Source organism: Lepidochelys kempii, chromosome 1 (assembly GCF_965140265.1).
Source record: "Lepidochelys kempii isolate rLepKem1 chromosome 1, rLepKem1.hap2, whole genome shotgun sequence".
NCBI lineage: Eukaryota > Metazoa > Chordata > Testudines > Cheloniidae > Lepidochelys > Lepidochelys kempii.
Genome location: NC_133256.1, coordinates 227,745,379 through 227,758,055, shown reverse-complemented (window position 1 = coordinate 227,758,055; position 12,677 = coordinate 227,745,379). Strand labels below are relative to the sequence as shown.

At 43.8% G+C, this 12,677-nt stretch overlaps 1 protein-coding gene across 5 annotated transcripts in view; it reads left to right on the top strand.

Moving 5' to 3' along the window:
• PARVB (parvin beta) overlaps positions 1–12,677 on the top strand; it is a 97,543-nt gene that overhangs the window by 35,419 nt on the left and 49,447 nt on the right. For all 5 annotated transcript variants that reach the window (XM_073316524.1, XM_073316514.1, XM_073316551.1 and 2 more), the window contains exons 2-3: positions 973–1,062; positions 7,053–7,123. In XM_073316524.1, the coding sequence (XP_073172625.1) occupies positions 973–1,062; positions 7,053–7,123 (161 nt within the window). The remainder of the gene's footprint in view (positions 1–972; positions 1,063–7,052; positions 7,124–12,677) is intronic.

Below are 12,677 nucleotides of genomic sequence, written 5' to 3'. Positions count from 1 at the left end.
CGGCATAAGTGAACCCAGTGGTATTCTGGGCAAAAATAACTTTCAGCCATGCTTGCTGCTGTTTCCATCGCTTCCCCCGATTCAACAGACATTCTAGGCTTCAGAGGGGCATACAGAGTGACAGTCCTGGAAACTTGCTCTAAAGATCCATTTTAGAAATGGCTGAATGGAGACTCAGACTAGTTGAGCGACTTCCCCAAGATCCTACGGAGAGGTCAGTGGCAGCTTTGGGTTTACAGCTTGAGTTCAAAGATTCCAGTCTTATGCTTGATCCCCTAGCCCATACTATGCCTCTTTATAATGTCAGTGCCAGTGTTGGACTAAAACCCCTTTTGCTGTTTCTCAAGTCTTCCTTGGGCTCTTTCAGGCTTTTTGTTAATTATAGTTGCACATAGTGATCCTTGCAGGTGGAAATAGGGTGACCAGATATCAAGTGTGAAAAATCAGGACCGGGTAGGGGGTAATAGGAGCCTATATAAGAAAAAGACCCCAAAATCGGGATTGTCCCTATAAATTCGGGACATCTGGTCACCGTAGGTGGAAAAGATTATTCTTATCGTCATAGAAGAACTAGTGTTTAGTTCCCCTTTCTGTCTCATGTGCAGCCCCATGAGGTGCACAAAAGGAACAATCTTTACTCCAGACTGAGAGAGAGTCCACAGAGCTCTAAACACTTCCCAGTGTGGGAAATGGAAATTCTGAGTTAGTCTTTACTGCAAGCTCAAGATCCTGCAAAATAACTTCCGCTAAATCACCAGGCTAACCAGCTGTTTATGAAACGGCAAAATGTTTTGACTCTCTGATTCTATTCCACAGCGGCTGTGGTTCTTATTTCCATAAGCTGTAAACTTGCTTTGAAATGGGCCTGCCGGATGTATTCTCCCACTGTAGCTAAAAATTGTGTAAAATGTACAAAATTCTGCGTTTACAAAAGTTTTTTTTCTTTTTTTCTTTTTCCTTTCTTCTCTTCAGTGAGCGACCTGCAGGAAGAGGGCAAAAATGCTATCAACGCTCCAATGTCTCCCACCACCATTGATATCCACCCTGAAGATACCCTATTAGGTACAGTATTAATGCTACAGGCATAAGTGGGTGTGTGTTAATGGAGATCAGTATGTGCGTAGGTATTGAACATTGAAGTTAATTGAAGCCAATAGAAATGAGCATGAGCTATGGTATGTAAAATGTAAAATAAAAATTAGAAGGGCTGAGAGAAAATTTGAACAGCAGCGAGTCCACTACTCAAGTATGTTAGAGCCAGGAAGCTAGCAAGAGAATTGGACTATCAGGAAGACAAGGGCATTGCGGAGAAACTAACTGATTTCTTTGCATCATTCCATATCACAGAGGATATTGAGGAAATACCTAACCTGGAACTAAAGTCTTTTCAGGTAATGAGGATGAGACACTGTCAGAGATTGACATATCAAAAGAGGAGGCCTTGGAACAAACAGCTAAATTAAAGGGCAGCAAGCCACCAGGGGTCGTGTTCCAAGACTTCTGAAAGAATGAATTGGCTGAAGTGCTCATATAAATATTGAAACTCTCATTTATATCACTTACACCCTCCAGGTTCCTGGTGTAGTAACACATACTGTACCGAACTTTAACAAAGGTGCTAGTGGTGATCCTAGGAATTACAGACCATTGAGCCTTACTCCAGTACCAGAGAAACTGTAAGCAACAGTAATTAAAAATAGAATTATAAAACACCTAGATGATCATATGATAAGACAGACAAGCATAGCATCTGTAAAGGATGCCAATCTACTAGAACTTGAGAATGTCAGTGAAACAGTGGATAAAAGAGGAGCCCATAAATATAATTTTATTTGAACTTTCAAGAAGTTTTTGGCAAAATGCCACATATTAAGGAAACCAAGGGCAGGTCTACACGAGAAGCACTAGATCGGCGCAGCTGCACCAGTGCTGCTGTGCACCAGCACATCTGGTGAAGACGCTGTATGCCGATGGCAGAGTGCTCTCCTGTCGGCATAATTTTTCCACCTCTGTGCGAGGCGGACGTTATGTCTGCAGGAGAGCGTCTCCCACCAATGTGGCGCTGCTGTGGACAGCGCTTAGGTCTTGTGTCGCTCAGGGGGGTGTCTTTTTCACGCTCCTGAGCGAGGTAAGAGGTGGATTTACACGGTAGTGTAGACCTGACCTAAGTAGTCTTGGGATGAGATGAAAAGTACTGTTGTGGTTCAGAATACAGTGGTTTCTGGTCAAGAGACAGAAAATAGAGTAGGAACAATTTTCAACATACCAAAAGTTTTCATGGTGGGGTGTGCCAAGGTTCTTGCCAAGGTCTGATGTTTTTAGTGTATTCCATTAATGATCTGAAAAAGGAGGTGAGCAGTGAGATGGAAAAACGAGCAGATAGCGTATTTAAGGTAGTTACGATTAGAGTAGTCTCTGAGGAAATCCAGAGGGACCCAATTAAGCTAGATGACTGGGCAGCATGATGGCACTGTTATTCAGTGTTGACCAGTGCAAAGTTTTGCACACCAGAAAGAATAATTTGAAATCCTCACACATCGTGCTGGCTTCTAAATTAACTAACAACAAGAAAAAAAACCTGGCGTCATTGTGGGCATCTCAATGGGAACATTGGCTTATAGCAGGGATTGGCAACCTTTGGCATGCAGCCCGTCAGGGAAATCCGCTGGTGGGCCTGCACGGTTTGTTTACCTGTAGCGTCCGCAAGTTCGGCCGAACGCAGCTCCCTGTGTTCCAGGCCAATGGGGGCTGCAGGAAGTGGCGCAGGCTGAGGGATGTGCTGGCCACCGCTTCCTGCAGCCCCCATTGGTTTGGAACAGTGAACCGCGGCCAGTGAAAGCTGCGATTGGCCAAATCTGCAGAGGCCGCAGGTAAACAAACCGTCCCGGCTTGCCAGCGGATTTCCCTGACGGGCCGTGTGGCAAAGGTTGCCGATCCCTGGCTTATAGTGTAGCAGTGGTCAAAAAAGCAAATAAATGCTAGGAAGTATAAATAATTAGACCGAATATAATTCTGAATATATATCTTGTTATACTTACCTGGCCCCGTCACCATAATATCTGAGCACCTCACAATCTTCAATGTATTTATCCTCACAACACCCCTGTGAAGTAGGCAAGTTCTGTTATCCTATTGTACAAATGGGGAACTGAGGCAGAGAGAGACTAAGGCTATGTATTTATCCTCACCTCACCCCTGTGAGGTAGGGAATTCCTGTTATTCCCATTGTACTAATGGGGAACTGAGGCACACAAGGGTATGTCTCTACTAGCACTTTGGTCAGCAAAACTTTTGTCAGTTGGGGTGTGAAAAAAACACACCCCTGACCAACATAAGTTTCACTGACAGTGTGGACAGTGCCATGTAGCTTCCACTGCTTGTTGGGAGTGATTTTTTTATGCCAGTGGGAGAATTCTTTGCTGCTGGCAGAGAGCAGCTACATGGAAGACCTTATAGTGGTGCAGCTGCAGCAGTACAGCCTTGCGGTCCATTGTGTAGACATAGCCTCAGTTACTTGCCCAAACTCACACGGAGTGTGAGAACTGGGAATTGAACATGGGTGTCGCAGCTCCAGGTCTCTAGGCCTAGCCACTAGACCATTCTTTTTCTCAAAGTACGTATTAAATAAATGGATAATACATTCCAGCCTTGAATGCTATATTGGGTTCTGGTCATCCCATCTCACAAATGATGATATAGAAAAAATAGAAGGGGACTAAATATGGGTCTGGAGAATGAACAGAGGGTGGGAGAGATTGAAAAGATGATAAATGTTTAGTTTGTAGAAGACAAATAAGAGGAGCTATGCTAGAGGTATATAAAATAATTAATGCAATAGAGGAGGTAAATTGAGAGCTTCTATTTATCTTTTCTGATAGTATGAGAACAAGAAGGCGCACATTGAAATTAAAAAGCAACAAGTTTAAAATGATAAAAGGAAATGTTTTCCTCCTATCAATATATATTTTAACCTGTGGAACTCATTGGCACAGGATGTCACTGAGGTAAATAATTCTGAGCAGTTGAAAAAAGGAGTAACTGTTTATATGGATAATGGGAAAACCCACAGTTACATTAAATAGGCAAAGGAAACCAGAGAGACAAACCTGCATTCTTCTGGGCATAAGCCAGGCACTGACTGACCAGAATGGGGAAGAAAACTAACTTCTGTAGAGGTTATTCCATAATGGAATAAAGGCGGGGGACCTAATGCTGCCTTCTGCTGCATCTGGTATTGACTCATTTCAGAGATGGGATACAAGGCCTTTATATAAAAAGAAACAAAAAGAGCTTCTCTAATTCCCTCCGCTGTTAACTATTAAAGGTGGGAGGGAGAGACTGAGAAAGATTAGGGCCCCACACAGGAAATGTGGGTGTTGCACAAACATGGGTGAGATCTCTTTTGAAAGTTCCAGCTTGCAATCTTATGGACTGGGCGTGTGCTGGGTGTAACTTCCTCAGCATTAGCCTGCTTGACTCATCCCAGTAGCCAAGAGGAAGTAAAGAACCAAAAGAAACTGGAAACCTTACAGAATCAGAAGCTCTTCCTAGGTTTGTGGAAAATTTGGCAAACGTTTTCAACGTTCAGTTTGATTGTTTTTTAATAGATTGTGCACCCTGCAAAGAACTGAGCTCAAATGTCTGGGCAGGTATAGGGAAACCCCACTCAATTGTACAGTCTCTCATATCCACCCAGTGTGAGTGCAGAGCTTCATCACTAACAGCAGTGTAACTGTAATACTGGGACAGTGGGTCGTTGTGTTCTGGTGCCTGAATAGTGGTGCAGGTCAGAGGGCTCTCTGTCCATGGCACTGTGGCCATCAAAGCTCCTTTTTGTGACCATAATATTGTTTGTGTGGTTGACCACATTGTGGTACTATGTGTTGGCATCTCTGTCCATCTTCCATTCATGTGTACATCAAGGCAACACAAAGGGTAAGTCCACACTGCAAAGAGCCTCCCAGCCTGTGCAGAGGGATTCATGCTAGCTCTGCTCAAGCTAGAGTGCTAAAAATGGCTGAGTAGACCAGGTCAGGTGGCAGCACGGGGGGTCGGGTGGAGCTGCTGCCTGGGCCAGTGTCCACGCTGCTGTTTTTAGCATGTTAGCTTGAGCGGAGCTAGCATAAGTCAGTCTGCCTGGGCAGGTAGGCTCACTCGCAGCTGTAGAGTAGACCTACTCAAGCAGGCCTGGCTTCTTAAACGGTACAGTGAGATGTGAGGCATGTGTTTCATGTATCAAAGGCTTCTGCCTCATAAATCTTAGGCAAGTGTATGCTATGGGCTTCTGGCCCGTGGAAGTCAATGGAAATTTTGCCATTGACTTCCAGCAGGTCTGGATTTCATCCTGTATGTCTATGTGCACAGCTAAAGTTAAACCCTCCCGTTCTGTTTTAGCTGCAGAGCAGTGGATCATGTAACAAGGCTGTGATGCTGCATTCCTGTTGCAGTGTAGCAGCTGTGCTTTCATTTCCACTTATAGGAGCTGTTCTAAACTAAATCACAACTGTCATTTCAGCAACAAAGGAGATTACAATGAGGAAAGGTGGGGAGGGCTGAATTTGCTAGTTGAAATGGAGCACCAGAATTTAACAGGCTGTAACAACATTGCTCCTTAATATTCACGTCTAGGATAGAATGTTGTGTGCACCTACAGATGCATTCAGTTATGGTGGGGAAAGACATAGTGGGAGCCTTTGTTTGAATGTATTTGTTACCAGTTCAACAAAGTGTTGGCTCAGTGGACAAAACCTCAAATGCAATCATCTTTCTAAAATTAATCTTTACTCCTCCCTCTCCCTCTTCTGTTCCTTTGTCTCCTCTCTTCCTTTGGATTTTTTTGTCTTTCACCTTCCCTTCTCTTTCCTCTTCCTTGTTTTATCTGTCTCGCCTCTCCTCCCTTCACCCATGTGTTATGGAGACCCTCCTCAAGCTCAGAAGAGCTAGATAGGTCTTCCCCCAGAGCCTGTTGGCATGGTTCTTTCAGTTGGCCCAAGAAACTGTGTAGAAAGACACTCCCTACGCTTCCTTGCCAGTGGCTTTAGCTACAGTACTCTTAGCTGTTGCTAACACTGAGGAACTAAGCTGGGTCCCCAGTTCTGATGCAGCCAGCCACCTCCTCAATGCCTTCTAACTGTCCCACCCCACTCTACTTCCCATGTGTATGTCTTCCTTGTTCTCTTCCACTCATTCCACTCCACTTTCCTGTTCTGTGTCCCTGTTCCGTTTCTATCTCCTTTTTGTGTCTTTTCCCTTCTCCTCCCATCCTTCCCAAATTGTGTTGGTCTGGCAGCTCCTTGGTGGTAGAAGGAGAAAATATTTCTCTCCTTTCCACTCTTCAGCTCCACAGCAATGGAGCAGATTGCACCTCTGCTAAACTTGCTCTGGGCACTTTCCTCCAGGCACAACTGAATTTGACCTAAATCTTTGTCAGTTTCACTCTTGGTATTGCTGCCGGACATTGACTCAGCATTATGTGCAGTTGCAGCAGACTAAGTTCAGTCCTCACTAGCTAGCAAATTCTACAGTAGAATTTGAAAAGGCAGGAGAAAGGAGGATGACCCATAATCCAGCATCACCCCTGTTACAGGGAGCACAATGCAGTGAGCTTACTGGGTTCTTTGGGATGCTGCAGTCTAGTGATGTAGCTTAAAATGAAAACTAAATAACTGAGGAAAGGATAAAATGATCATCATTGTTAGCTGGGTGCCACTAATGCGCTCTGGTCCATCTGGAGAAAGACATAGCCCTGCCCCAAGGAGCCTACATTATATAGGAGACTAGCTGATACAGCCTGACACACACTATGCTGCGTGATCTGATGAAGGCCAGTTGAATCTTATTTTAGGGAAGTTAATACTGTGTAATCCTTCAGTGTATCTCTAAAGAATTCCCCATGCTTTGATCACTTGATGTTCCCTCACTAGTATGATGATTAGACTTTGCCATTTCTTAATCAACTTCCAGACAACTTTATAAATAATAGCTCCTGCAGTATCCTCGACAGTGTGTTCATGTCATGGCTCTAACTAGACATTTCCCTTCTCAATGGCCAGAGGAAAATGAGGAACGTACCATGATTGATCCCAACTCCAAAGAAGACTCCAAGTTCAAAGAACTGATCAAGGTAGGAAGTAAATACTTGTCTTGTTTTTCTTTCATGAAAAAATCTTTAGATCGCTATATGTAATCCTTTGCAAACCAGAGATATATATCTATGTAAAGGGATAATAATTCATGAACTGTCTTGGATATTGAGGTCACGTACAAGTGCTAGGAAGTAAAGCCAACAGCAAAGAAGATATGAGAAGAGGTTGGCAGACATCTGAGAGCCTGAGGATGCCAAGGGAGGGGAGATGAAGGCTACAGTTTCATCCCTTTAAATACTGAAGTGAGGCAGAATTCAGCTTGAATCTAGCAATGATCACAATGCCATTCCTCATGATGTGAGAGACTGGGCTCCCTGTCACTGTGGTAGCAGGGAAAACAGTTTTGGAAGGTGTGAGTTTGGGTTACAGGAAAGGAGTGCAGATGGATGAAATGTAGGGGAGGAACAGGATTTTTCGCTGGGTGTGAAATTCTGCCATGGTGGAGGAGGGCCCATGCTCTATGTTGTGGAGCCCCAGCAGTGCTCCTGTTCCAGGAAGGGGGAAGGTGAAATGGTTGTGCAGGGTGGTCTTCATATTTGCGCACTGGGGGAGTGGGTCCAGGCTAGGTCCAAGTGGAGAGGAGCGTTGAGAGTATAGGACTATTGGCATTGCCATAATGAGTAGACCTGAGGTCCATCTTGTCCAGCATGCTGTCCTCTATGATGACTAGAGCCAGATGCTTCAGAGGAAGATGTAAGAACCCCACAGTAGGCAGAGGTGGCATAATCTGCCCCCCGCCTTAGGTGTCTCATTCTGGTCTCTTAAAACTAGAGATTGGCTTACGGTTAAGATCTAAAGCTTGAAGTTTAACATCCCTTCCACTATATTTTGTTGTTTATTATGCTCACTCTGGATGGTCTTGGTATCCATATAAATATCTAGTCTCTTTTTGAATTCTTGGCCTCAATGACCCCCTGTGGCAATGAGTTCCACAGAATAATTACGTGTTGTGTGAACATTATTTTCTTTTGCTGGTCTTGAATTTTCCTCCTTTCAATTTCATTGAATGTCCCTTTGCTTTTGTGTTATGAGACAGGGAGAATAGAAGCTTCTGATCTACCTGTGTGCTAGAGGAGGGACTGGATCTGTGGTTGTCATATATCCAGTAGCTGGGAGCATCTGCACTAGGTGTGTGGAGGGGCAGCAGCTGTTGTTCTAGCTCAGGATCTGTAGTGTTGCCCCACAGCCTGTCCTATAACGGTTGTAGACTCCATCCCACTGCAGCCCGAGTTCCGCACACATTTACTCATGCTCTGTGTGAGGTGGAGGAGTCTAACCCAGAGTGTGTAGCATTTAGAAGGGCCAGTTTAAGGGTTAGGGCGTTGAGGTTAACGGAGTGAAGGTTGGAGCAGAGAGAGAGGTGTTGGCAGGTTTGTACCCTAATGCAGTGGTTCTCAACCAGGGATCTGGGGGTGGGGGGGCCGTGAGCAGGTTTCAGGGGGGCCACGAAGCGGGACCAGTGTGAGACTTGCTGGGGCCCAGGGCAGAAAGCTGAAGCCCCATCGCATGGGACTGAAGCCTGGGGCTCTGAGTCCCACCACCCGGGGCTGAAGCTGAAGCCTAAGCCTGAGCAATGTAACTTCGCCGGGGCCCCAGTGACATGGGGCCCCAGGCAATTGCCCAGCTTGCTACCCCCTAATGCCGGCCCTGGCTTTTATATGCAGAAAACCAGTTATTGTGGCACAGGTGGACTGTGAAGTTTTTATAGCATGTTGGGGGGGGGGGGGGGGCTCCGAAAGAGAGAGGTTGAGAACCCCTGCCCTAATGCATGCTTTCTTCCCAGAAGCTTTCATGCTCCTACTACTTTCTTACTACATTTCCTGTACTTGCCTCTCTGCGTGCGAGGCTTTTGGTTTATATTGCTTTGGATAGAAACCACAGTGCAATAATGCTTAGATGTGTCAGAAAAATCTGGATTATGTAATCCCATGAAGGAGGCAAGGACGTGTGCTTTGATGCATTCTTGTCAGGGTATCTTTACATCACTGGAGTGAATGCATGCTTCAAAGAAATACCACAGCAGCCTATGTATGTACTTACAACACACCCATCATTGTATTATCAGCACTGCAGTGGCAAGACATCGCTTTAGAAACATAACTGCAGCTTCCTGTCCAGTTGCAAATCCATCTTTACAGAGGAGCTGTGTGCAAGTACACGTGATATTATTCCCATTGAATATGTTGTAGAATCTCACTCATACTCACTGTGTTAATCCTCAGACGCAACAGTGCTTGCAAAAACCCTACTGGTCTTGTGCCGCTATTCCAAACTGTACTACAGGGTGTTCATGGCTGTCCTACGAATAATCAAAACTGAACGATTGTGGTCAGAATAAGTGAACCAAGCACACTCTGGAATGCAGTACACTTGATTTAAAATCTTGTTAGTTTGCTACAAGGTCTGTTCCTGATCCTGTTGAAATCAGTGGGAGCTTTGCTATTGAATTTAGTGAGACTTGAAGCCCTTATGGTGTGGTCAGGTATGAATCTTTTGAGTCATTAATACAAATTAGCAAGATTCTCCTCCCCTCAAAATCTGACTAGAGCAAGGATGAAGACTTGAGCCCTGATATTGTAATGTACTCCTCATAGGCACAAAGGTCTCTATGCATGGGTTACATTGCAGGATCGGGGCCTGGTTCACCATTACTCAGCACAGTTGCTTACAAATCAGACTGGTAAGATTTTACTCCCACTTTGAGCAATGGAGAACTGATCCCTATGTCCTGGAAACCACTAGGGGCTGTTTCCTCTGGACCATCCAAAAAGAGCCTTGTGTTTATTCTTGTGGGGCTACTCCAGAGAGGAGAGCCATATATAAATGTAAATATTCGTTAACCATTCACAAGCTTAATTTAAAGCAGGAGTTGGAAAGGCATAGTTGGAAAGGAATCTGAGGACGAACTTGGTGTGAGACTGTGAGGCAGAGAGGGGATTGAATTATGCTGTGATTGTACCTGAATGACTTAATGAAAGTGTGGTGGGTTGATCTTCTCTTTGCTTTGTATTCTTTTAATGGGTCACTAAGCTGTCTATTACTATTGTTGTTTATTATTTGAGTTGTGGTAGCACCTAAGAACCCTAACTGGGACCAGGACCCCATTTTGCTAGATTCTGTACAAACCCAGAACAAGACAGTCTGTGCTCCACAGGGCTTACAATCTAAGATCACCATTAAATAAAGAGGGAAAAACTGAATAGTGACTTTTATAGCTTTAATTTTGATCCTAAACCTTTTCAGGATTTCTTTCCCCTCTCTAAAAAGCGGATACATCTACAGTATTTTTAATCCCTCTTCTTAATTTTTCCCACTCCACTCACATACACGCTCACAAATCAATGTTGTGAAAAGCAGAGTCGGGGCAGGGAAGCCCCTGGGAAAATGAACCAGGGAATCTAATAGTGACATATAGTTTAATACCTTTTGGCTCCACAGAAAAGGATGTTTAATCTCTTCTTCCCTGCTGCAATAAGAATTGTATCCGTAGTGGATTAAGCACCTCAGGCTTTTGTTTGCATTTGGAAGTGATTAAAACATAACTGTCCTAGCTCTGGGGGAGACAGACTGTAGAATCCCACTGTAATGCAGAAAGAACAAAAGGGAAAATAACTTTTCATCTCAGCTAAAGCAAGCATAGTAAATCTCTTATACTAAATGGCTGCTGTGTGGAGAACTCTATAATAGATGCTTTGACTGCTCTTACAGAACTGAAAATGAGCACAAGCTAGAGGTGGGCTTACAAAAGAAAAAAAGTGATGTGTAGTATAATTATATATTTTAAAAATAGTCTGGCACAATGGGTCAGGAGGAAATCCAGCTGCAAAGAACAACTAGATAATCAAATAAATCCCATCAGTGGCCATCAGTCCTTGTTTTCCACTTCATTTGCATCTGCGTGTAGCGAATTACAGTTCTGGTCTTGGTAGAACTGTAGGTTCTGATTAGAGTTGTATGAAATTTACTAGATGGCCCAAAGCTGGAAGCTCAGATCAAAACATAAGAACTGAGGCAATAATTCATAGTAAATAGCTTATCCAGGAATTTTTGGACTTTCTTGCTGTGGGTGACCTTCTTAAACTTTTCTCAAACTCATTTGTTCTTGGTCTGTGGCTTATTTGCAAACAATTTTATGTGAGTATTTGGAATTCAGCTTTGATGGTTACTTTTGATTGGTCACTTGGGTTGCTTGGTGTCAAGGTTCCTTCCCCACTCTGAACTCTAGGGTACAGATGTGGGGATCTGCATGAAATCCTCCTAAGCTTACTTTTACCAGCTTAGGTTAAAACTTCCCCAAGGTACAAACTTTTACCTTTTGCCCTTGGACTTTCGCTGCCACCACCAAACGTCTAACCGGGTTTTTTATTAGGAAAGAGCCATTTGGAAACGTCTTTCCCCCCCAAAATCCTCCCAAATCTTACCCCCTTTTTTCTGGGGAAGGTTTGATAAAAATCCTCACCAATTTGCATAGGTGACCACAGACCCAAACCCTTGGATCTTAAGAACAAGGAAAAAGCATTCAGTTTCTTAAAAGAAGAATTTTAATAGAAGAAAAAGTAAAAAAGAATCACCTCTGTAAACTCAGGATGGTAAATACCTTACAGGGTAATTAGATTCAAAACACAGAGAATCCCTCTAGGCAAAACCTTAAGTTACAAAAAGACACACAGACAGGAATATCCGTTCCGTTCAGCACAGCTTATTTCCTCAGCCATTTTTAAGAAATCATAATCTAACGCATATCTAGCTAGATTACGTACTAAGTTCTAAGACTCCATTCCTGTTCTGTCCCCGGCAAAAGCATCACCCAGACAGTCAGAGAGGCTTCGTTTCTTCCTCCTCCCAGCTTTTGAAAGTATCTTGTCTCCTCATTGGTCATTTTGGTCAGGTGCCAGCGAGGTTATCCTAGCTTCTTAACCCTTTACAGGTGAAAGGATTCTTCCTCAGGCCAGGAGGGATTTTAAAGGTGTTTACCCTTCCCTTTATATTTAAAGGCACTTGGTATGTGGCTCTTCTCTGATTAGATAAGCATGTCATAATTCTTAGGGCTTGTCTCCATGACCCTGCAGTTTGGATTATCAGGGTGTGAACTGTAGCGCACACCAAAGTGCTGCATTGTAAATGCCCCAGGTGGACATAAATTAATGCAAACTAGGTACCTTTTCGTTTGCACCAGCAGCGTCCACATGGGGCAGTTACAACCCATCACTTTGGTGTGCACGTCAGTGTACGCCCCTGTAAACTGAAGTCTGGGGCCATGTAGACAAGCCCTTATTATCAGGTTTCCAATATGAATGTTCTTGTTTACATATTTAACATTTGTTTGCCGTTAATATCCTGACTCGCTGCTTTAAGATTCTCTGTTTTGGTGAACATTCCTACCATTAAATTGTTTACTAGAGTAAACACCGAAGTGATGTGAACATAGTTGAAACCAATCCATTTAAATAATTCTAATGTGTACTCAGGGATATTTGTAAGCTATTCCAGTTCTACTGAACAACTTCAAATATTGTGATCTTGAGAGTAATG